Source organism: Spea bombifrons, chromosome 1 (assembly GCF_027358695.1).
Source record: "Spea bombifrons isolate aSpeBom1 chromosome 1, aSpeBom1.2.pri, whole genome shotgun sequence".
NCBI lineage: Eukaryota > Metazoa > Chordata > Amphibia > Anura > Pelobatidae > Spea > Spea bombifrons.
Window position 1 is genome coordinate 97,732,148 of NC_071087.1, and position 27,203 is coordinate 97,759,350.

Genomic DNA, 27,203 nt, shown 5'->3' on the forward strand with positions numbered 1-27,203 from the left:
TGCTGCTTCAAGCTTAAAATTAAGCTTAAAAAGTTCTTAACTATAACTATAGTAGATGTTTAGTTGGCAAAAAGTATATGACTACATTTCTCAATAGCAAGCATCTAATCAAGGCTGGACTAGCCTTCACAGACATGGGAATGCCACTTGATCTTACCATAAACATAGCTACATGGAGTAAATATCTGAATTTCGGTGGAGGAATCTCACACCTTGGTGGCGGAGCATCTAAAGTTCAGGGAAGTCTAGCGTCTCTTCATTAGAGCGTAGCTGGTATGTTATGGAACGTACAGGACAGAAGGTCCTGAAAGAAGATTTGGTCTTCTAAACGTTCTTCTTGATGTTACCCTGTATGGTAAAAGCTGTGAAGGTGACATGTAAAGAATATTTTCACAGACCACGTTTGGTAATTTATTGTATTGGTGGTCGTTGACCGCCAACTGAACAATTAAAGAAACATAATTACAACCGGTTAACACAATTTGACAAAGTTTCATGTTCCTAAATGTTTATACATTATGAAAATGTTGTGCAGAGAGAAATTTAGGCCAGGGCATAGAAGTACATCATCATTATTAAATAAAAATCTCTTATAGCCAGTGCCCTTATTTAGCACAAGTGTAGTGTTATGAGATAAAAATAAGTCTTCTTTATCGGCATTGACAGCATGAAGACACTCAAAGCATCCCCACTTGTACGGCTCTGTTTCCTGCTGGTACCATTCTATGAATAGTTCTGGACTTACTGTGAAGAAATTATCAAGCAGACAGATCAGGATTACCTGCTAACAAATGAGCTTTGTAGAATGATTCCCAAAATCTAAAAATAAAGCAGACCAATAAATAAGGAAATGTGAAAGTAATTGAGCCGGCTCTGTAATTTATGCATGCAATTATAAATACTCTGGCTTATTCATGTTACAATTGTTTTCTGAGAGTAAGTCTACCCTATTTCTGTGCAATTAATAGAAGCCATAAATCTTGCTAAAACCATTGGTTTAGAGAACAAATGTAACGCTAACGATTTGTGTCTGACATTCTATTACGTATTAAGCTGAAAAACATTTTGAGAACATTAAAGGGGAACTGTCACATTCCAAATGATGCCTGATCTTACTTCATACAACATAAACCATGTTATATTTTCCTTTTTACCTAAAGAGGTTTGTCTCCATAACGTTTTTAGTAAAGTGAAATGAATTTATTACAACTACCTATAGCATGTGCTTATGTTTGGCACTAAACTTTTATAATTCCAAGAAGCTACTGAAATAGATTACTGGAAGCCATGTCTGGCGTTTTGGCCCAGTGTTTTTAGGTTTAACATCTGATTGTTGGACCTCAAGGCAGTGTCTTTTCTTCAGGGTGGAAATCCCGCTCTTGCTTATTCAATACATTCCCTGCCCACTTTGGGCATTTTGGTCCCTAACAATCCATGAACTTTCCTCCTTTCTTCATGAAGAAGAGAAAGAGGCCTACAGCCTTCCGTTAATTCTATGTCCTAGATTGTTATTATAAGAGGCAAACTCCTACTAAGTATACTGTTATGATTATGGTATAGGGTCTGCCATATTATGGTAGGAAGAACACAGTTATCTGTAATGTGCGTTGGGACATTGTTTTTTCTCTTGCACCACATTTTTAATCCTGCATTTTATGTCGGCATCACCCACTAAATTAGGACCTTCCTGTAGACTTACAAACAGAATTGTTCCTTAATTATGGCTGTTGAAAGGAGCAGACTGATGGTCTGTTTCCAATGTATACATTTTAAATATGCTCTTGTTTTTATATAGCATTTACAGGCTTTATGTGTGATATGATTCATTGGGTAAGGTTAATCACTTTTTTTCTAAAAAAAAAAATATTATGTAATGTAGCTTATCCCATGTAGGAAAATATGCAATGACATAATAGAGTTTTATGAACTGCTAAATTCTTACTAAAGATGATTTTTCTTCTTCGCTGCCCATAGTTAAGTAAGCATTGGATGTATTTCACAGTTTTTACACGTGATTATGAGCATTGGCTGTGCAAGTGCCCAAAGGGTCCATTTATAAACTCTGAACTTTTATTACACAGTGGTCATGATAATACATTGCAATATTATCCATGTCCCCAGAGAACTATTTTTTTTCATATTATGTTTCATATATTCTGGCCATATAGCCATAGAAGAAAAAAAAGCCACATTGAAATAAATTAAGGTAAAGCTATGAACTATATTTTCCCTCTGGAAAAAAAAAACAAATGCAAAACATTGGCTGTTCTAAAGCCCTAAATGTTATGAAAAGTAGAAAATGTGTTTATAAAATCAACAATGTAAATGAAATACATTATTGTTAGAAATGTTTTATTCAGTTACATAAAAAGCAATCAAAACTTCCGGCCTATAATTCTAACCACACCCACAAAGCCAAAAGTGCCCATCTTTGGCCCTTTGAAATCTCGGGAAATAGGAATAAGATTTTACATGTACATTTATTTCCTGCACAATTACACTTTAAATAAAGTGATATTTATCTCTTAAAAGACCAAGCTCCTAAGTGATATTCTGCTCTGCACATTAAAAGTTAAGCAACACCGCTTGAGGGGGAACTCTCCATGCTGTTGCTTATTACTGAGAAAGATTGATAAAAAGTCATAATTTCACATCTTCAAATAAAATATAGACACAACAGGGAACAATTTTAATGCTTTCCTCCAGGAGCTTTCAAAGAAACCAAAGTACACTGTTTTTAAAAAAAGTATTGGGTTGAAATATTCAGAACTTCTACAGCATTGTATCTATCACTTTCTAAAAACTCCTCCGTAAGCAATGCTTTTTATATATAGATTTTCCAATGTAATATGCAGTGCTAGAGAACGTAGGATTAGGTTTGCAATTCCCTTTAAGAGTAATGGGAATTATGCAGCTAATCCCTCATGCATAATCTTGAAAATGAACCTCGGAGTCTAAATCTAATGCATGGGATTTAAACACGAAAATAAATAACTTTCTACTCTGTATAGTGCATACATGCTCACAACGGCGGTCTTAAATAGACTGAGCGGGGGAGCCTCTTAATCTCTTTGGTGCTAGCAGGTACTATAACTTGTTGCACTGAGAACACAATCCTTTGCATTAATAAGAAAACATATATATATATACCGTATTTGCTCGATTATAAGACGACCCCGATTATAAGACGACCCCCCAAAATCAAAATATTAATTTAGGAAAAAAACAAAAAGCCTGAATATAAGACGACCCTATAGGAAAAAAGTTTTACCAGTAAATATTAATTCATGTAAATTATTTTTTCATGTTTAATAAAAGCTATGATTGAGAAAAATATATTTTTTAAATTTCCTTTTATTTGCCAACCTGCCTCCCCCCAGTTATGCCACTCTGCCCCCAGAAATGCTTTATACCCCCCTATTTGCCACTCTGCCCCATGATATGCCTTATACCCCTATATGCCACTCTGGCATATAGGGGGTTAAAAGGCATATCATGGGGCTGAGTGGCATATAGGGGGTTAAAATGCATTTCTGGAGGTATATAGGCATATCATGGGGCTGAGTGGCATATAGGGGGTTAAAATGCATTTCTGGAGGTCCAGAAATGCATTTTAACCTCCTATATGCCACTCAGCCCCATGATATGCCTTTTAACCCAGCATGTACTGGCTGCCTTGGCTTGATAGGAGTGTGATTGCTGTTAGCAGTTTGATATAGATATATATATATATATATATATATATATATATATATATATATATATATATATATATCTATATCAAACTGCTAACAGCAATCACACTCCTATCAAGCCAAGGCAGCCAGTACATGCTGGAACCTGGGGATGATAGTAGTGGGATTACAGCCTCCCTATGCCATGCTACAACCCCCACCCCCCTTACACATCCATGCTATCACACACAAACACATTTAAATACTCATTCATTCCATTAATCACACATACTTCACACATTAAACACACATTAATCACACATACTTACCCAAAAACCCTCCCCCACCCCCTTACCTGAACTGCAGATCTCTCACTCGAAGACTTCTGCAGGGGACCGGCTGTAGAGCAACTTCTCTGGCCCCGCCCCCAGAGGAGGGAGGGGGAGATAGAGCTCTGTGAGGACGCTGCAAGCTTCCTGTCCCCCTGCTTCTAACAGAAGAGACGCTGCTCGCGACCGGTAAGCAGCATGGCCCCAGAAGACATTTTTTGGGGGGTCTGAGAAGACGACCCCGATTATAAGACGAGGGGTATTTTTCAGAGCATTTGCTCTGGAAAAAACCTCGTCTTATAATCGAGCAAATACGGTATATATATATATATATATATATTGTGACAGTGTAAACCCCAGGGAGATGATTAGCATGGCATCTGGGTACAGCTGCTATGCAGAGTATACATATGGGTCCCTGGGGTGGAGCAATTGGAGAGCAGGGTGGGCCAATGCTCCATTTCCCCATTTTGTGGAAACTCCATGCCGGGCTTTCCATGAGGCAAGAAGTCCACAGGATCCGGTCCGGGATTTCTATTAGGCTGACATCAGGCACAGGTGCTGGACATTAAAAACCCCTGGAGCCTGATACTCGGGGAGACTGTTGGGGGAAGAGGAAGTTCCCTGCGCTCCCAGGGCAAGGAGAGGCCCTGAACAAGATCATCCCTGAGCCAAGTGAGGCAATACCTGCCTGGACATTGTGTGTGCTGTCTGGGGGAGGTTTTCCAGAGCCTGGCGTAGCTGGGTCTGGCTGGGAGGTTGAGATAGTGGGTGATTAGGCTGGTCAGTCTGCACCAGCGTAGTTTAGTTAGAGAGGGCTCCAATTGGGAGCTAGGTTTTTGTTTTATGATTTGGTTTTTGGGGTTTCAGCAATTACAAATAAAGTGCTGTTTTGGTTCAAAGCTGCTGTTCCTGACCCTGATTGCCCTAGAGGACTGTGCTTAAGACCCCTAAAAGTGACATGTATGGCCCTCATGCTACAGGGTTTGTCACAATATATAGCTAATATATATGGCTATATATATATATATATGGCTAATATATATATAGATATATATATATATATATATATATATATAAATCCCTAGGAATGTAATGCTAAGCTAAAAAATAGGTGCAGATGTTTGTGTCCTTTTCATTTAATCCGCTTTGTGAATATTTAATTGTATATACTGGACATCTTTGCAATAAAAATGTTCAAGAAAGCAATTATTTTACTTGAACATGAAGAGGACGTTCTTGTTTAGTATCTCACACCTCGGTTTGCACATACATAAGAAATAGCTTCTTTTTTTTAATACGGTGGTAACTCAGAGATGAGGATTTCAGCTAAATTTTGCATTGGAACCTCAGTTCTAGAAGCCTTAAATGCTTATCTATATCGTGCTAATTATATTAAGATGAGAAGGGAAGAGGTAATGATGGTAGAAGAGGTAATGATGATAGAAGAAAGACGAATGTCATGAGAGGAATGAAGAGGGCCGTTAGGGGTGTATTTGGATAGGAGGGTAGAGATATAAGGGGGTGGGGAGTTGTTAAGGGCTCTGTAGGTCAGGGTCCGAAGTTTGAACTTTGCTCTAATGGGTATGGGGAGCCAATGAAGTGAATGGCAAAGACGGGCAGCTGAGGACTGGTGACGGAGAAAGATTAATCTAGCTGCAGTGTTGAGGACGGATTGGAGTGGTGAAAGGGTAAGAGGGGGAGACCAGTTTGTAGGGATCTGTCAGCTCTATTGATACCGAACTGCTGGAGAATTGCAAAGGCTGTAGTCATGACGGCAAAAATAAGGACAAAGGTCTAACAAGATAGATAAAAACGACACGTGATTCCTTTTTCAGATTGGTCTGGTGCAAAGCCTGCACATGGAAGAGTACACTTATTTTTTTCACTGCACTCAGGACATTTCCTCACATTCAATAGTTTCTGTTTTCCAAATCAATAGTAATGTGATGTACCTCAGACCAGAGCCCTTTGCTATCCAGAAATGCTATCAATACACATTCGGACCATCGTATGCTCTTCAGTTTTTGTAGTGACCCACTGCCAATGCATAGGGCATCCTGTGGGGCAGTCAGGGACAGTAAACAAATATATTGTTTAGTGTTTAAGACATATGAAGTCATACTGTCTCTACAGTCTATGACTAAGTATGTTGTAATTCCTTGGGCAGCCTGATAATGCAGAGTGTTATAATCTAGCATCCGTTCTAGGATTGTCATTTTACCGTGGTCTACTGGAAAAGCACCTACATGGGTTTGTGCCAGTTGTTCCATTGCCAATAAAATTACTAGGTGTCAATGAGCTTGCGTACTCAACGTGTTTATATGCCGCAGTCAAACAGATGTTATATGATTTAATTGCATGTAACCGTCATGGAAGAAATCACTCATTTTCATATGTATAAGGGGGATCTCTCTTGTTTCTTTCCTTGTTTTGTTATGCAACCTTTCTCATTCTTTCTAAGATAATACAAGTAGGTCTAATTGGGGCACAAATTATTTCATATTCTGCTAAAAGTCAACGGTTTTCTTAGATACTTAGCAGCTACAACTAACTACAAGCTACAACCTACGTGCTACACATATAAACATAGTAAATGTGCTTTGTAATCTGTGCATGCTGGAAATCGTAGGTAAATGATCAAAGACTCGAGAGCAATTGTAGAAAATCTTTCAAAAACTTTTTTATGTGTTTATTAAATTATTTTCTAGCTGCCTACTTTTATTTGTGTTTATTGCTGAAGGTTATGAGTGAGAAATGGAATATGCTAAATAAACATTGAAGCAGTTACCCCTGTGTGACACCTGGAGGCTATCATATAACAGCGGTGTTAAAGATTGGTTCTTTTATGTATTAGCCCATGGAAACGATTACACTTTTGAAATGCTTCAAGGGCTTGTAATATAATGGGCTTTGTATGGTGTTCCCTGGCTTTAGCCCGTAGAGCACTCAGACCATTCAACTCGAACTCCATTTTATCCGTCTCTTTATTCATTCATTTTCTTCTGACCTTGGGCATAAGATATACGCTCTTTTTATGCTGTGTGCTTTGTGCGGACAAAAAAAAGAAACACCATTACCAATCCATCACCATTATGAATGATACAGCTTAAAACAAACATGGGTCAGGGGTATATATTTGAGAAGCATATTCGTATTGATTCCATCAGCATGCAGGGCTTAAAGGGGAAACACTCAGAGGTTATAAATGATGAAGCCAGACTTAACAAATTACCCTTGTACTATAGGAATACCCTCCAGCAATACCTTACACATGTCATCACTCCTCCACATTTGATATATATTATATATAGTATATAAAAAACTAACATCAAGGAATGGTTTACAACATGTAACAAGTTTTACTTCTACAGTATTCACTGTTACACTGTATCTAAAATCTTCTCTGAATATACAGCTGTATGTAATAACATGCAAATTATGTCTATGTATATATATATATATATATATATATATATATATATATATTATATATTATATCTACAACATGGTGACAGGTTAAAATTGTATAGACATGACATAGGTTTGCAGATGACGCTGCATGTTACTTTCTTTTAAAAGAACTAATACCTCACCCGATTTCTGGACTTGTTGCTTATAAAATCAGTGATCTTAGCATCAAGTTGTTTAGGGTGACATCGCACAACCAGTAGGAACTCCTGGGCTAGTGATAGCTTTTACAACTGGCATAAGCAAAATATCCTTACAAGACTGTGGCAAAGCTGTGTCTTAATGCCTAACCTTTGTCTCAGAAGGAACTCAAATCAGCTGAAAGGACAGTATTTCAACATTTTATCTGTAATCTCATCTCATTAACTAAACTACAACGGAGTAGGATGTTCTTTAGAAATATAATGCATAATGCAATATAATATTTGTGGGAACAGTTTGGGGAAGGTCCTTTTCTATTCCAGCATGACTTTGCCCCAGTGCACAAAGCAAGGTTGGAGCAGTTTGGTGTGGAAGAACTTGACCGGCCCACACAGAGCCCTGACCTCAACCCCATCAAACACCTTTGGGATCAACTGGAATGCCAGGCCTTCTGGTCCAACATCAGTGCCTGACCTTTCAAATGCTTTACTAGATGAATGGTCAAAACTTTTCACCAAAACATTCCAAAATCCTGTGGAAAGCCTTCCCTAAAGAGTGCAAAGGAAGGACCAACTACATATGAATGTCTTTGTATTTAGAATGCAATGTCCCTGTTGGTGTAATGGTCCGGTGTCCCAATACTTTTGTCTATATATATATATATATATATATATATATATATATATATATATATTTTATATACCTGCATATTAGATATTTCAGTACATAATCCCATCAGCCTTTGCATCATGTAAGCACAAGTTATTCTGTCTGGTGAATATACATAAATGAATTATATGAATACACAAAGAATTGAGACTCCTTTGCCATTTTCCTTAAAAGACAGGCATAGATGGAGACGCCAGTAGACAGACTGTGTGCTGCCTTACATTGTGTCTCTGACATTTTATTTAAAATGAAGGATAATCCAGCAGGAGCCTGCAGTGGTGACATTTATCCAGCTCCATGGTGCTGGAGGGAGCCTAGAAGCTATTTTGGACTGGAGTGCTGTAGATCACCCTAGTGTGTTTATTTGTACATTACTTTTATTTATAGAGGGCCAGCAGATATTGTGGTGCTATAACAGTAAAAATTATCAATAACGTTAAAACTGACAGTAGGAAAATAAGAAAAATTGGCTTAACTTCTCATGGAGGGGGGGTATACTGGCCACTGGAGCTCAAATGGTTAAATATCTATATGGATTTTTTTTTTACGCTCACAGTTCTTTAGAGACCTAGCAGTGATGGAAATGCACTCTAGAATGTGAAAGGAGGCTTCGCAACCTTGTGATTAATTTAGCCTGCTGTATGAAGCATCATCTTAAAATCTAGGTCAGAATTTGTTTAGCAATGATCAGATGATAACGGATTTACTATTCATATAAAATCGAGGTGGTCTGAGGTGAGGTGTGCATTACTAGTACATTTCTCAGTTTATCTGTCTATCTATCTATCTATCTGTATTTTTTGCTGTCTATCTTTCTATCTATCTACATCATTTGTCTATCTCTCTCTCTCTCTCTCTCTCGGTCTCTCTCTCTTGTTGTCTATCTATCTATTTTGGACCTGCTGAGATATGGGACATTGTTAGTGGTTCCTTTTAGAGTATGTGTACTTTATTCCTATTTTGTTATTAAAAAAAAATAAGAAAAAATGATATCACACAAGCCATGCAAGTGGTTTTCCAAGCAGCAAAACATTATAAATAGCAATATTTTCTGGAGACACATAGAAGTGACCTTTTCTGCCAGGATGAAAATACCTTATCAGTTAAAGACCTCAATTTTGCTTTGTCAAAGGTAAAGGGTGAGCCTCTTGGAATCATTGTACTCATTGCCTCTTAGAACAGATCGGCAGCCATTTTGTCAGTTTTTTTATGATCCAACATGAATGACCGTTCCTTTAAACCTTACTGCAAGGGGCAGTGCGAGCAGGATATGGTCCTAGGTTTGTGTATTAAAATAAACAGTCACTTATTCACCCCTGACTTTGTATGCCAAAATACAAATAATTATCAGAGCCTAGAAGGAACGTGTTTGACCCATGAAATATTAATCTAAAAAAAGGGATTTTGTCGGATTTGCACTCTCCGCATAATATTAATGTCATCGGGATGGCTGGAAGGTTTTGGAAACACTGACATATTTGCGTGCACATTATTGAGTCATTGAGAAAGCAGAATGGTTGTTAAAGTTTTCGCACATCGGGCCAGTAATTTTAGGCATGCACATAATGGATCCCTTGGGCCTAGGTAAACCTGATTGGGAATTATGCCAGCCCTAAACGTAGGCCATAGCCATTACCTCATTGCACTTTGGCTTTGTAAAGTAAGGAAAATGAATTACCTCTTAAAATAGCTATTAATTCTCAGTACTGTGCGTGGTGTAACTAAATGGCTTATAAATGGAAATAAAAAATGCATTTCAGTGTGAGGAAACTGTTTCTGTAAGAGAAAAATAACCATTTTGCTCCACTTAGGGGCTCATAAGCAATGTTATGTTAACCAGATAGACATGGTTAATTAAACCTTAGGTTGAGTTAACTGCTTACAGGCAGAAAAGGTATCATATCCACTAAGACATGCAAGCAAAATGACAGAGGTTTACATATATATATATATATATATATATATATATATATATATACACACATTAGCACTTTTGGATAACCCTTCTGTATTCTCCAGTACTTGCACATCTAGATATCTAAATATACATAATTAACACTTTTAATCTGCATTTATGATTACTTAAACTGGACAAAAAAGTCTTAAAAGGAACCGTCTATTTTATATATCCTTTGATCCCAAATTATTTAAAAGGGCACTGCAAGATGTAGCCCCCCTGCCTTTCAACAGGTTTAATATTATCTAGGTTTGTATTGTTATATACTGTCTCTTTTATTGGAAATCTTACAGTTGTGTTGCAAATGCCATTTGTTGAAATGAATCACAAAGACTTAACGGGAGGCTCGTCCGTGCAACCTTAATCTAAACAAAAGCGTGTATTTTTGCTAATAAGAGGCAACAAACTATGTTTTGTAGCACATTAATTTAGTGAGATGGAATAATGAATAGTTGTGCAGCGTTGAAGAACTGAACAATGGCCCAGAACCAAGCAATTGGGGAGCGCTACCATGAGAACTGTCTGTTAGTATCATTCAAATGGAGGGAGAATCACAGTCAATGGAATAGGCTATTTCTAAGATGTCAGTCACCGCAAACTAAAGGACCTTCACGTATTTTCTGTTTTGCTGTGATGTGCCAAGCGGAGACACAGAAGTGATATTGTTAGCCGAGCCTGCTAAACTTGGATTGTGTGCATGTAACAAAAAGGAAAAGAGAAAAGAAAAAAACATGACATCACTGCTCTGGCATGCACTGGAGAAACGGTAACCGTAATACAGCACATGACTGCTCATCAGAATACAAAGAAGGACAGAAGCGTGGGCTGGGGGAACCTTCATTACTGGTCGCTGCCATTTAAAACAGAAAACCATTACTGTTACAAAAGAAACATTGTATTTCATCAGCCTTAGATATAGTAAGCTGCTGGTATAGCCCTTTCACGACTTGGTAGATTTCAAAGTTATTAATATTTAAAGAATAATAATATATCAATGTTAATTTTTTATTGAATTAATGTCACTAGAAAGAGCTATCAACTATTCAAGATTGCTTTATTAGTAGACCCAACAGCAGAAGTTACAAGAGTTATAAAAAAAGAAAAGTTACCAGATTCAAGGCTGTTACTTGGTGGTCTGTAAGCTTTGTTGGTATCTTTTCCATTAATGTATATATATATATATATATATATATATATATATATATATATATATATATATATATATATATATAATGTGTATATATATATATATATATATATATATATATATATATATATATATATATTAGAATAATGGTACTTCTACAGTTCTGGGATCTAAAGAGTGCTCTGTATTTTCTGCTAAGAGCAAAGGTTCGCTAAGCTTTCTGACTGCCAGCATAATGCTTTACAATGACAGTGTTTCTGCACTTTTCCCATATGATGCCTAAGGATAATAGTATGTGTTTACCAAGTCAAAGTAAAGGTTTGTATTATCTTCCTAGGAAAGATAATGATTTGTGGACACAGGGTGAAATACAGTCAGCAGCCAGAATGAACTGGTAGCATATGGTGTCTCTATAACACAAGTAGGCAGCATGAGATTGCCGTATATACACACACAGAATGCAGTGGGACAGCTTCATTGTGTAATGACTTTTTTCATCAAATTCAAATTGTCTTTCTTTTTGAGTCTCAAGAGGTTTTAGAATAAGTGAGAGTCTGCTGTTTTGTTTTTTTCTTTTAAACAGCAACCATTTTAAGTTAAACGTTCTTATGCTGAATTGTGTAAATGAATGACCAAAGAGGAAAATGAGACCAAGGGAAAGGAAAAAAAGATAAAAAAGCAATGTTTTGTGAGCATGAGACCTAGGACTAAGCCTCCCATAGACAGAAAGTGAAAGAAGAATGGAGACAAGATAATTAGGACTCAAACCGGGTAATAGGCAAAGCCTCACAGGCTACACCTATGGAGAATGTTTTGGTTAGCGCATTAGCAGTAGTTATAAAGAAATGGTTAGCAGGCTATAGTTAATAGATATCTGTTTTATGCTTTAATCATTTACTATTAACTTATGTTAGCCTGAGTGAGAAAATACAAATTTGGAAGGTTATAGGCTAATTATGTATTAAAACAGAAATTCATCATTGTAGTAATTACATCACCAAAATATTCAGCATTTAATTTCCGATTGTTATGATTTTCATTCCATCCAACCCATCAGACAAGAAAGTATGAACTCAAATCATTTCAATCATTTCAAGTTAATATATGTCAAATTCTGAATTGTATTGACAAGTACCTGATAATCAGGTAGAAACCAGACCACAAATTCAAAACAAGACCATCACTTGAAATGTTTTTATATTATTTCTTCATCATGGGTGATGAATAATGAACCTAATTGATATCATCCTGTTTGGGCTATCAGTTGTTGGTTACAGACATTCCTACTAAAACTACAGTCAAACTAGAGGTGTTAACTGATTACTGATAGCATCATCTTGTGTCTAAATGGGTGGCAAACATGCATATCAGGTTAATTGTAATAATCAAAAGCACGTATATCACCCAGATAATGCACATCCACTTCACACTGGTGACAAAACCTTAACTTGTATTCCTTCGTGTGAAAGCATACCACAATTTAGTCCGGTTTCTATGGATGAAACGCTTTAGGTGGTTTGTTGACATGTTCCTCATCACGCCGTGCTGTTATGTTTTGTATGTGAAGACCATTATCTTTTTGTCTCCAGTGTGAAGTAAATATGCAATATCTGGGTGATATGTGCTTTCATTTATTACTGTTATCCATCTAACGGACAGGTTGAGATACCTGTACCCAGAGCACGACAGGAGTACATTATCTATATCAGTGCTTTTATCTCCTGCATGTAAGTTTTAGTTTATGGAAATCCGGTTACTCTTCGCCAGTATATCGTACAAAGGAATCCTTGTGAGAAATTCCCACATTATAACACATAGCCCTCCAGCATATCTGTTTGTTGAAGATATTCGTATAATCCAAAAGAAATTAACCTTTTATGACTTTCATAATACATAAAAAAGCTCAACACCAACCTTTAATGTGGATTTCTTTTCAGAGGACCAAATCCCACGTGGTTTTCCCACCATTGATATGGGCCCTCAGTTGAAGGTGGTTGAGCGTACACGTACAGCCACCATGTTATGTGCAGCCAGTGGAAACCCTGACCCTGAAATAACTTGGTTCAAAGACTACTTGCCTGTAGATACCAGCAACAGCAATGGACGGATCAAACAGTTACGATCAGGTAGGGTCTTGCTACCAGGGAACGTAATGTCAAAAACAGTTTTCTCACACTTTTTTTACTTTTATTTTTAGGTTACAGTTTCCTTCTTCTTCCTCTCTTTTCTGTGTTACTTAGTATGTTTTTCATGTTTGTGGCACTGTTGCTGCTGATTCTAAAGTCTTCCTGTGAGTGTGTATGTTTGCGTGCGTATGTATGCGTTTTGCGGCGTCAGTTTATCCTTCATTGCTCACTGCTGTGACTGTACTCCAAACTATCTGTTTATTTTACTGCATTAATGTGATATTTGACAGATCCATTCCTCTTCTTCTTTTTTTTTTTTATTACTTTCTATTTTTATTTTAACAAACCTATTCCAACATTGTACTTCATTCCAAAAAGAAGGAGTACCAATGGTAATTTTCCATTACAAAAAATATCCATTACTACAGAAACTTCAAAAGGATCACAAATATCGTTTTCTACATAAACCACCAAGCTAACAAGCCTAACAATCTGCCCCCCCCCCAATAAAAAAAATACATAGTGAGGGAGGGTAAGATACGCTTTGGCATTTTTCATGAACAGTTGACTACTTCCTGGTCGTTGCCTGATATATGGTGAACCTTGGGTTATTCTAGGTTTCGCCATGCTCCAACCTGTATCAGATGTAGGCACTTTACAGAAGCTCTTTCATTCTTCTCAGGCTGTAAGCCCAACACGCATATAAAACAGATGTGACCTTGGATTCACAAAAGTGCACCCCAATAATATAAAATGTCGAACTGGCTATAAAAAGCACTATTGCTTAAAATGCAAATATTTTAGGATCCCCAAATTTTCTGTTCTCTCCAAAATCCTGGCTTTCTGACCTGTCCTGTGCTGTTCAAATTGTCTTAATCGTGAATTTCCTATTTCATTGTTGTCAGCAGAAAATGTGTGCGCTTTTTCTTATTTTTAATGTTACCTAAGAATTAATTATCACGGTGTGACATAACTAACATAGATTTATAGAACTTTAATAAGTGCCAAAAATATAAGGAATATAATAATATTTTTATGCTGTCTCTCTTCTTTCCGTATATAAATCTTCAGAATCTATTGGTAAGTGCTTAGTTCTGCAGCACACTTCCCCCCCACACGATATGCTTAGATAAGCCTTTGTATTCTCAGTATTGTTAAAATGCATGGCATGCATTTTACTACTGGCAAGTATACTCACAAGCCCTCCGTATTGGCACACACACCCTCACAAAATTGTTGTCAAAAACTAAGACACATTTTTCAACAAGAGTATGCCCTTTGGTTTCACTTCCAAATTAGATATCCTATTGTGACCTGTACCACAGTGTTTGTTTCCCAAATACCCTTCACGGAACCTTTAGAGTATTAGAAATCTTGTCTCCTTAGATCACCTAATAAGTATACAATCTACCTTGCCTCAATAATTTTGATGCTACAAAACGTCAGTGCCAACCTCTACCAATCCATGCTACCTGTGCTACTTAGAGAGTACCATTCCCATATTGGGCTCTTTGTGGTACAGTGGATTTAGCTTTCAGGACCTCTTCAGGCTCTTCCGTATACAGTATTCCTGTTTTCCTTTTCTATTCTGTTAGTGTAATATAATTCTTCTTCCAAAGCCTTAGCCTCCTTCTTCTGGTACTAATGATTCTTCTTTCTAATCTTATTTGCATTCATATTATCCACCCAGGTGGTACACCAATAAGAGGTAAGATTGCTGAACTAGCATTCGCAGAACAATCTTATTCATTCTTTGTGTATATCCATTATTCTTGTACATGTCACTTGTCATTAAAAGAAACAAGAACAAAACATTTTAATAAGTTTGTCTGAATCACATTTGTTTTGTTATAAACCCATGTGTCTTTTTAATTTGATTCCAGATTCATTTGATGTAATATTTTATGTTGTGATATGCTTCAAAGAAAGCATATCAAGGTCTTTTTGACCAAAGCCCAGTCACAGCTTTCCATTTGTCCCTCTTTTTTTCTTCTTCTTGTTCTTCTTTTTTTTTTTTCTTTTTTTTTTTTTTTGTCCGACTGATTGGAGGGAAAAAAAAATATTTTTTTCTTCCTTAGCTGTTCTTGTTCCGGACCTATGCCACTTGGTCTGGGGAACAGTTGGAGACATGCAGAAGGAGCCGGAACTATCGTCTTTTTGCTTTTATCTTTCAGAGATTGGAAATCTTCTTTATTTTTTGGTTTTTGGTCTTGTATTGGTTCTTCTGGGGTTTTCACGTTTTTTTTCTCTTTTAGCAAACTAGAAAAAACATGGTATTTTCTTCTTGTACATTGACCAAAAATGTTTTTCCCCCTCACTTACTTTTTCTTGAATTTCTTCATCAACTTTTTGGAGCAGTTCTACGGGTCTTGGAAGCACCAGGTTTACAGCTATGTGTCTGAATATTATGCTTATGGTACTGTTTTTCCATGTACTGAAACAATGTTTATACTTTTCTTGTTTTGCTTTTTTCTTGGGTTTTGTGACACCACACTGCTAATCCCATATGTGGATTTTGATGGGTGTCTTAGGGGCCTTCAGAGGACCTCGAGCAGTGATTGGTTGGTTTCTCATTGACTTGGCTCTCGCCATTGTTTTCAATATTTTTATTTTCTAATCCAAATGCTCTTTATTTTCCAGCACACATCTTTAATTGTAAGTTGCAACAAAAAGTGTCTTTCTTTCAAACCTGCATGTCCTAAGGGAGTTTTATTTCTTGAAAAAAAAAAATTAAAAAAAACATGGTTAACCAAACACAGTTTCTTTTTTTTCTTGGATTTTTTTCTTTTTTTTCCAGGCAGCTTTTTTTTCTTGCTGCTTATTTTTACCCCTCTTTTTTAAATGCAGAAAAAAGTATTTTTTCTTTAAACTGCCCCTACACCTGATATTATTAAGTATAATATTTCCCATACATTTAAAATGCCCAAACACTTATTTGGTATATTTAAAAGACATACTTCCTTGAAGCAGATTCACTCATCCTCATTTAAATAAAATGTAACAATAAAGTGAATGTTGTAAACAATATAAACAGCCTGTTATACGTGCAATAGTACATTCATTTATTTATTATCAATTGACACAATTAATGTTATATGACCATTGCATCACTTTTGTCCGTAACCCATAGCAAGAATCGACGGTGATGGGAACTCCGTATTCAGGGATATGTGTTGCATAAAGCTGCTTGGGACAACAACTGAATCAGAACCCCTTTTTGATTATTTTTTTGGCTGTATATTTTGTATCTGGACAGGTGCACTCCAAATTGAGCAGAGTGAAGAGTCTGACCAGGGCAAATATGAGTGTGTTGCAACCAACAGTGCTGGGACACGATATTCTGCTCCTGCAAATCTATATGTAAGAGGTAGGAATAACAAAACCCTTGTGTCTAAATTCTTCTCAGACACAAGGCTATTAACTCTCGGGATCCACCCAGTTACTATTATGAAAATTGGAGTGTGGACAACCTTTGAATGGACAGTTAAGGAAAGAAAAATGTATATATATATATAGTTATCTTTCTTTACCAGTGATTTGTAAGTATATTTATATCTTAATTTGTATATTTCTTGCAGAGACTTAGACGCGCGTTTTGCTCTTTTCGCTTGATTTTTCAAATGTCTTTTGCTAAATTGTATTTAAATTAAAAGTAACAGATAACAGTAGTTTTGGGTAAACATAAATTGCCTGGTGTGCTACTGTGTTGAGGCTCTGTGGCATCGTGGTGGATAATGTAAACTGACTTTAACTTTTTGCGGTGGATAACCTTCTAACCTCAAAGAACACTTTGTAGAGAGCATAACTGTTATTTTCATCACGCTTACTTTACTACCTTCCTTCTGTATTTTATTATTAACTTTATATTTAATAGATAATGTAATCCCTTCCCCTACAGTAATGAACTGACTGCATCATAAAAATGAAATTGCTTATCCTTATGACAAGGATGAATTATGAGCTACCGTCCAGACAACTCTGTGAACTAATCAAAATGACTCATTATGAAACTTCTATAAAGTGACCGTTTTATTTACAAGGGGCAATCTTTTTAGTGCCTTGTTAATATTACTGTAGCGTTGGCGGCCTCAGGAACATACCGAGTTTGGTTTTGAAATTTGATTTAAAAGAGATCATTTGCAACATGACGTCTGATATGCCTGCATACAAAACCAATGTTGCTTTGAGGCCATATATTTTACATTTGAACTTTATGAACCTTGCAGATCCTCACGCTAGTATGGGATTTCCGAAAGCAAAAAAAAAAAAACAAAGGCTAGCTATTACTTCTATCCAAGATAAATGGTAGACTTTAATGAAATTTAGGGAGATATTACAAGTAAAGATGTTCGAAAAGTAGTTTTACGCCTTGATATGGCCTTTTTACTCTCTCTGTGTTTCCCTTGTTTTTCTCCTTTCCTCATTTCATTGTGTTCTGCATCAAACCCCTACATCCCTCAGAGCTGCGAGAAGGTTGGTGTGTTTTTTACTTTTTACCCACCTTACGAAAATATTAATTCAACGATAACAAAGAATACAAATGAAATGAATGTTGCTGCATTGTGACCTTTTTATCCGTTGATGTCATGTTTTAGCAGTGGATGCTTTAGACATGGCTTTTTTTTTTTTTTGCTTGTTATTGATATCTAACTGTGATGCATGGAAGAATGTTCTCGAGTGCATGGCAACCTTTGGTCTGATTACATTAATGTAATTTTAATGCCTGCCTGGATTACCACAATTTAGATTAATTTAGATGTTAATCTGGCATGAGTACAGTTTTCTCACTTGAGGTGTTGTCTGTACCACACCTCAACTGTATGTTCTGCATGTTCTCTAATCGTCTTTGTTGCCTGTGTAAATTGCTTGCTCTATGACCCCCTACAGTCCTGCCTGTAAAACTTTTGCAAAATCATTCCAGTAAGAACCTCTTCAATTATTCACTACAAATTCCATTATTCCAGGATTTTAAGGACTATTTGCGCTATTGTGGCACACAACAAACCATTAAGAAACCAAATTTTTAAATTATGTAAAAAAAAAAAAAAAAAAAAAGAACAATGCTAAAGCCATTGTTTATGATGCTGCAGTAATACACACTTTTGGAGCTAAAATGTACGGTACTTCTATTACTTAGGTGGAAATTAGTTTGTGCCTATTATTTCTTAGGTGTATGTAAAAATGATTAAAGCGCAAGAGATGCATATAATACATTGTTATTACAAAAAAATTGCTTACCAGCAATTACCATAAATACCCAAATGCTTTAAATTTGTTGTGACATATAATGTGACAAAGCATGCAGCAGTTGAATATTTGAAGCAGGGGCTTTTATTAGTCTCATGGTTTGTTAGCATAGATCCAACAAACTGTGATTGCTTACATACCATTAACCGCATTGTTGATGCCCTTTTAGATGTAGATGAACCTACTCCTAGTATTAATCCAGTAACCGTTTCCACTAAATCCAAACATAACCAAATTGTGATTGTGTTACCCTGCCATGGTCAGTATAATCCCAATCGTAGAGGCATTTTAACTAATACAGCCTAATCAGATACTGCCCTTCCTGTTTTACCCTAGATCCCTAATCACACCCAACTTTTTTGTTTTAGTTTTGTTTTATTCTCATGTCGTCTTTGTTATGTTTCGAACGCAGGACACATAAAAACGTCAACCTATATAAATATAGACATTCCAAATTATTAAAGCACTCTTCTGAGACTCCCGAAGCATGGTTGCCTAGACCTCAGTCATTTGCTTGCATGCATGACCAAAATCCAGTACTTTTACTGGTTCTGCCTTGTCCTTTTTTTTACGTGACAATACATTTCTTTATATGTATTTGTTTATTTTTCTCGGTTTTGTGCTAGTGTTAGTGTGAGGTCGGTAGGCTGCATCCACTTTTAAGTCTGAAAGTGAGCAAGGCGGTTCTCTCTTTGTAATCTAAATGTGTGTCAGGGTTGTGATGTGACAATGTGGCCCTTCACATTACTTCACATCGTCTGGAAGCACACAGCATTTGATGCTATATGACACACGCATGCTGGCAATCCTCCAGTTCTACTTTTGAATATATATGTATATAAAAGATCTGCGTGCCTATAAGTATATACATATATATTTGCATGGTGTTTGTGCTTTGTACAACAGTAAAATGTGGGGACCTGATAGGTCTGACTAAGTGTGTTTTATTACATGTACATACTATGTAATGTTTAAAGTTGGATAACATTATGTTTACATGTTAACTGTATGTAACTTGTATGTAATCAAATCATTATTTTAGTTACTTCATGTTTGTAATTTGCATGTCCTATGCCTAAAAAAGGTGGGGTTTTTTTTGTATATGTTGTCACTCATTGTTATTTGTTTATTTTGTTCAGTTCGGCGTGTTCCTCCAAGATTCTCTATACCACCCACGAATCACGAGATTATGCCAGGGGGAAGTGTAAATATCACATGCGTGGCTGTAGGATCACCAATGCCCTATGTGAAATGGATGTTGGGAGCTGAAGATCTGACTCCTGAGGATGACATGCCAATTGGAAGAAACGTCCTGGAACTTACCGATGTCAGACAATCAGCCAATTATACGTGTGTCGCAATGTCGACACTTGGCGTTATAGAAGCAATAGCGCAGATTTCCGTAAAAGGTAGTAACCCATTGATACATGTATATTACACAAGTAAACCCTATTCATTTCGAGGGGGTGAAATGCAGAGTTTTATATGATAAAATAGTTGTGATTTTAGAACCACACTATGCATTTGGATCTTTACTGAAGCCCCCTCAACTGTCTGCTTAGTCTGATTGCTGATTAGCTTATTCTGTGTTACCTGATTACGCTCAGTATTTTTATAACTAAGAATTGTAAACAGAAAAAGAAAATCAGTATTCTGTTTTGATGACAATCAGATTTTTATGTGAGATTTCAGCTATTGCTCTGTTAATTTTAGTATGTGAGGGTAGTTAATCAGCCTGGTCTTCATTTCATCTGTCAAAAAGTGCATAGTTTAATTCACGTATTTTAAGATATTGCCCCCTTACCCTACCTCATTAATTGTCTAAATCTCCAAATGGCTTTTTCCTCTGTATACGCAATGATCTTGTCAATGGCATATAGCAGTGTTTCTCAACTTTCACCGTTTAATCTGGAGATTATTCTAACCAACAATTACCATTTTAGCACTTCTGTGTTTTTTTTTGTTTTTTTTTTCCCAGTAGAAAATTATGTCTGTCGTTATTTTATCTTTAGCCTTACCCAGACCTCCTGGAACACCTATAGTCACCGAAACCACTGCTACTAGCATTACATTGACTTGGGATTCAGGAAATCCAGAGCCTGTTTCTTACTATGTAATCCAGCACAAGCCGAAGAACTCTGAGGAGCAATATAAAGAAATTGATAGCGTTGCTACAACTCGATATAGTGTTGCAGGTCTTAGCCCATACTCAGAGTATGAATTTAGAGTTGTTGCCGTCAACAACATTGGACGCGGTCCTCCAAGTGAGCCAATACTGACAAGGACATCTGAACAAGCACCGTCAAGTGCTCCCCGGAATGTGCATGCACGTATGTTAAGTTCAAGCACAATATTAGTTCACTGGGAAGAACCTGAGGAACCCAATGGACAGATTCAAGGGTATCGAGTGTATTACACTATGGACCCTACCCAACATATTAACAGCTGGACCAAGTACAATGTGGCTGACAGTCAGATCACCACTATAGGGGAATTGGTGTCTCAAAAAACCTATTCTGTCAAGGTCCTTGCTTTTACGTCAGTTGGGGATGGACCACTGTCTAATGAAATACAAGTCATCACTCAAACAGGAGGTAGGATTTTCATACACAAATTTTATTCTTCTACCCAACCCTTGTAGTTTAACAACAATACCAAAGCATTTGGATGTATTAACTGCTGATTTTTTCTTGCAGTGATTTTTAGACTGTGTAATCACAAAATCTCAAAAATAAGAAATAACAACTGTAAAACGACTTTTTTATTTTAAATATAAAATCAATAAAGTCTAACCTGTTTTATAAAATCAATTATGTTATCATGGTGACAATATTGTTGTTAGTAAGATAGCATATTGATCTTTAAAGGGTAATTATCAGGGAAAAACTGTACTAGAAAGCACTTTAAAATATGTGGTGTATATTTAATGAGTATAATTGTACTTCATATTTTCAGACACCTCCACCATCCACATAAAGTTTTGGTGCACAGCTATAACTCTTATTGAGTGCTTTTATCTTTCGTGTATCTGTCATACTTTGTGTATATCCTTGTATTTTGACATCATGGTTTTCTCCGGGTTTGAGTGTCTTATAGCATGTCTAAATCATATATGCAGATAAAAACTGAGACAAAAGTGAATAAAACGAGTGAACAGGAAAATAAGACCAAATTAAATGAAAGCGTTTTCTAGCAGATTATAAAGGGCCACCCTTATTTTTCTAAAAATACATCAACAACTGTTAATCAACCCCAGCTTCAAGGTGCATAAACATCCATTTTTATTTTTATGCTATTATTTTCTTATATACGACGTGTACATGTTATTAATTGCGTCACGTCTTTGCCTTTCCCCTCTCGGTTTCCTTTTCCTTTTGCCATCTCCGTTTTTAGACAAATAATTCTCTATGTCATAGTTTCTCTCTCTATTTCTCTGTCTATATGTTGATGGATATTGCATATGGGAAAGCTCTAAAGTCAGTGTGCTTACAGCTTGGTCTATCAATATTTCAAAATGATATTAAAAAGACATTGGCTGAATTGCTCCATAAAAATACTTTAATTGCATACGATTCTACAGTGGTTATATGTATGGACATTTACTTATTCATGCACTTATAGAGAAAGGTAGACCTTTCCCTTTTCGAGTAATTGAGGGGCTTTTTTTCGCTTCATATTGCAGCGATGTGTGGAAACATCCACTTTTTCCCTTACTGGTATCTCTAGTTTCCATGAAACAGATTCCCTGTCACCCTTTTCTTGGAATTTATCACCCAGAACTGGAAAAAGAACCATTGGATGCATCCTCACTATATAAAAGGATGCATTACAGAATTAAAAAAAGTAATGTTGCATAATAAATACTGGTAAATGGACCCATTAATGCTTGTGTTTATAGCGGGCAATAAAACTTTTATTTCTGCAGTTCCCAGTCAGCCGTTGAACTTCAAAGCTGAACCTGAGTCTGAAACAAGCATACTTCTTTCCTGGACCCCTCCTCGGTCCGACACCATAGAAAAGTATGAACTCTACTATAAGGAAGGAGACCATTCAGAGGAGGTAAGCGAAATCTTAGGATTATTAAGGGAGTTTAATCTACTAGACACTAGGCCAATGGCACCCTCACTTGTAGGCCTTATAGTATTGGGCAAGATTAAAGACAGATGTTACTAAAAAAGTGTATTTCCACCTATAGGACTTGGTGGATTCATCATCAACATGTATCCTCTTTGTCTTGGCCACACAGCTGTGTGCCTTTTTAGCAGCTTCGTTCTGTTGATAAAGGATGGCCACATATCTTTGGCTAGCAAGTCTGAACTTAGTAGAAAGAGCTTCCCAAGTTTAATATGTTGTCCAAGAAAATGCATTATAATATGTAATTTCAAGCAACTGCAAGAAGAGAGAGATCTATTTTCTCTTCTCCGGCGCCTGCCTCATAAACATGAAACATTGTTCTATCCTGTTTCTTAACATCTAATGAGAAGAATGTCCTGTAGCCTTCACGCAAAGTCTCCTGCAGTGGCAGCCAGTGATGAAAACTTTATTTCGTTCCTTAGAAAACAGTCTCACTCCAAACCTGTATGATAAGCAGTTAGAATATAAAATACACATATCAATTCACCAGTATCTATAATAGCAAAAGCACTAACATCACAAAACAGTAAACCATGAACTTACACATTAGTAACAACAGAAGCACAGTAGTAGTAACAAAGCAGTAATGCAGTTAAATTAACAGTTAAATAAACCAATTAATCTGTTTGCATTTGAATGAGTGGGTTAATTTATGCATTTTAGCAACAGCACCCATAGTGTTAGTGTGTTCAAATATTTTAAACACTTGTTTAAATGGTGTTTATATATATATATATATATATATATATATATATATATATATATATATATATATAAAAGAATATATTAGACTGCAGTCCTCCATCCCGCATGCCAGCCAACATCGTAAGTGCCCACATGCTACTACGGTGCCTCTTATTTAGCCAAATACAAGGCTCTAAAGAATTGTGCTTGAACTTTTACTTGACCATGACACAAAACCACACATGTATGGTGTCCCTTGAAAGCTGAGATATTATTATACTTTTCAGCATCTTAGGGGATGAGTAATGAGCCATGTCATTCTTGTTCGCAAAAGGTTAATGAGAAGATAATTGACAACCTTTGTAATTCAGATGTTAATTATATAGAGCCAGTTACAAAGGATTGTGAGAAATGCCGTTGCATCCCAGAAAAACAATTGATGAATATCATTAGTTGAATATCTTCTATTTCCCGTCATATCTTGCAAAGTCTATTAGATATACAAAAATACCTGTACTTGACTATATTTGACGTTTTTGGTTGGCATCGCTACCATTGTAATGCAGTAAATATTGGAAAAAGCTATCAGAGTTCATCTAGTAATTGTGCACTTTGACATTTGTTAGTGGCTTGTTATTACAAAGCTGTCGGAATAGACTTGATTGTTGATAAATGATGATATTATTGGTCGTGCCTGACCATTTTCTTGGTTCTGTCCTTCCTCAGCAAGTTATCACGATAGACCCGAGCACGGCTTATCGCTTACAAGGACTGAAGCCAAACAGCTTGTATTATTTCCGCTTGGCCGCACGTGCTCCCCTTGGGCTTGGAGCCTCTACGGCAGAAATTTCCGCAAGAACCATGCAGTCAAGTAGGTCTCTCTCCTGCATTATTTGCTGCCATGTTTCTGAAGGGGGGGGGGGCTAAATTAATATCAAAACACACACAGGGAAAAAATCCGTAAAGCCTAATAATATGAAACAAAATGTAAACTTCGTTGGCATGAAATTTCTAGAAATACTACGGCTGGATAGTTTGATTTGCACGTATACAATCATGAATGCTGTACCTCTTACTGCAAAGCTAATGGATGTGAAGGGCCCAACTTTACAGACAAGCAGTCTCAATTGTAGTAGTGTACTACACAGTTGTGTTCAGAAACACAACTGATCCATGAATCCTATCAAAGGCTACAACAGATTTGCTAGATTTGCTATTAAACATGTATTGTTTTGCACAATTACAGAAATTCAAGTTCAGGTTACAGGGAAAACATTTTTAAACAGTCTGTTCTTGAAACATAGCACCAACAAGTCAGCCATCTTGAACTGAATGTAAAGACCAACTGGGTTTGACTAGAACTGCTGTTCCAGTTGGCAAATTAATGGTGGAAAACCCTGCTACAGTTCCAAACGTATACATTTCTGTAGCAGAATAACATAGACCTGTTAACCAGAAAGAAAAATAGTATTTTTTTTTTTCATTGCATTGATTTTTTTTCACTTCTTTAAAGTGTCCAAAAAACCCTTTGTATTTAATTTGTTGTCAAATCAAATACAGTAATCAGACTGTCACAAAACACGTTAAGAGCACTGTTATTCCACTGAATCTTTTTTAAATATCTCTTGTTACAATATTGAACTGTTATCATCTTGTCCAAGGACTACTTTAATTCACATTTAATTAAGTCTAGACACTGAAAACACCCAGAGATTCCTACATTACGCCATCGAAGAGTAGAGGACACTATTATTTTGTTAGTGTGAATCCAGTTATTTTCTTGCGTAATAACGTAGAATTTTGAGGGTATTGGCTGAATATTTTTTCTCTGTCATGCCAAATAATCTTGTAGACACATTATATCTATAAATATTTCATACGGTTGATAGCATACGTAACTATATTGTTACTAGATTATTTTACTCTGAAAAGTCCATGACAATTACAGAGATGACAAATCCATTAGTAGTACTGGTCATTTATTCTTTATTAGCAAATGTGTTCCCATAAAGAAAAAAAAAAAAAAAAAAAAATATAACTGAGATCTGACTTAGTAGCTGGTGAGTATGGGTAAGTACAAGTTAAAGTCCAAACCAACAAGCCTGGTTAATATTCTGGTAGGTATTACACATTTTTTTTTTGCATGCTTCACCTAGTTTGGTCTTGCTTTGAGAAGCAATTTTTGACATTATTTGGGATTCATCTTTTAGTACAAGTGGATTTGCTAGATTCCTGTTTTATTTGAAATTTCATTCAAGCTGGCTAGCACTTAATGCATGGCTCAGTACTTGTACACCTACCTGTCTCAAATTTTCATCACTTTAGAGTGGACTTTTTTGCTGTGGTCCTATATAGACGACTGCTTTTACGGTTATACTTAACATGCATTAATTGCTGCCAGCAAGTGTAAGTAATGAAGCAAATGTACTAGGTTATATGTTGAAGAACATTTTATTGTACAGGTAGGTGCTGTTAGGCATCATCTCCATACCTCCCATACATATTGTCTGCCTTATCTGTGTGTTTATTTTTGTCTGTTCATTCAAATAAGCCAAGGTGCATTATGTTCCCTAAAATATTTTGTTTACCATTTTTTGTTCTCATTCAGTTGCCCGATTTAGTTATCTTTTGGTTTTTTTTTTCTATTTGTTTTTTTTTCTTCCTCATTTTTTTATTTTTGGATCATTCCTATATTTGCACCCCAACCTCCTTGTAATGCTTTACTGAAATCAGAGCCATCAGCTCCACCACAAGACATAAGATGTAAAAGCCAAAGCTCTACCAGCATCTTGGTAAGTTGGCTACCTCCTCCAGTGGAAAAACAGAATGGCATAATCACGGCTTATTCCATCAAATATACAATGCTCGATGGAGAAGACAACAAGCCCCATGAAATCAAGGGCATATCTTCAGACATTAAGCAGTACCTCTTGGAAAATCTGGAAAAATGGACTCTGTACCATATCTCTATGATCGCTTACACTGAGGTCGGACCTGGTCCAGAGAGTCTCCAGTTATTGATTCGGACAGATGAAGATGGTATGTTTCCTCTTCTCCTCTAACACTCAGTCAAGAATTTTATATTGCCACTGAATAATGAGAAGTCAGATTTTTTTCCTCACTTCTTATGTTTTCTGGCTTTTTTTCTGGCAATCTTCACACTTTTTTCTAACAAACCTCTACTTTCTTAGTATAACACTGGCGATAACTTGCTTTTTGCTTTTTTTTCCTTTTTTTCTATATTTTTCTCTCTCTTTTAATCTATTAACTGCCCGTTATGGCATTTAATTTCAAGTTTTTCCATTTTTTCCTTGTATTCTGAGTTCCAACAGCCTTTGTGGAAACTGATGCTCAGTTGTTTTTCTGTTTCATCTGGTATATTATTGTCCTCGCTATAAGACAACAAAATATGACAAAACCCAAGTTGTATGTCAACCTTTTTGCAATGAAAAAACACTCATTTTTGCAAACATTTTGTTTTTGTGTTATAATTTGTATCAGTACAACCTTTCAACTTAAATGCTTTGAATGTTTCAAAGCATCTTCCTTGGCTTTTTGACATTTTTACATGTTTTTCACAGATACCCTTTTTTCTTCTTCTTCTTCTTCTTCTTATTCTTCTTC

The 27,203-nt window shown here is 36.3% G+C and overlaps 1 protein-coding gene across 1 annotated transcript in view; it reads left to right on the top strand.

Annotated features, from left to right (window-relative positions):
• PTPRD (protein tyrosine phosphatase receptor type D) overlaps positions 1-27,203 on the top strand; it is a 691,347-nt gene that overhangs the window by 610,309 nt on the left and 53,835 nt on the right. The window contains exons 12-20 of the mRNA XM_053465969.1: positions 13,326-13,514; positions 14,586-14,594; positions 15,205-15,222; positions 16,771-16,881; positions 19,901-20,170; positions 20,774-21,355; positions 22,687-22,820; positions 24,306-24,450; positions 26,313-26,618. Of these exons, the coding sequence (XP_053321944.1) occupies positions 13,326-13,514; positions 14,586-14,594; positions 15,205-15,222; positions 16,771-16,881; positions 19,901-20,170; positions 20,774-21,355; positions 22,687-22,820; positions 24,306-24,450; positions 26,313-26,618 (1,764 nt within the window). The remainder of the gene's footprint in view (positions 1-13,325; positions 13,515-14,585; positions 14,595-15,204; positions 15,223-16,770; positions 16,882-19,900; positions 20,171-20,773; positions 21,356-22,686; positions 22,821-24,305; positions 24,451-26,312; positions 26,619-27,203) is intronic.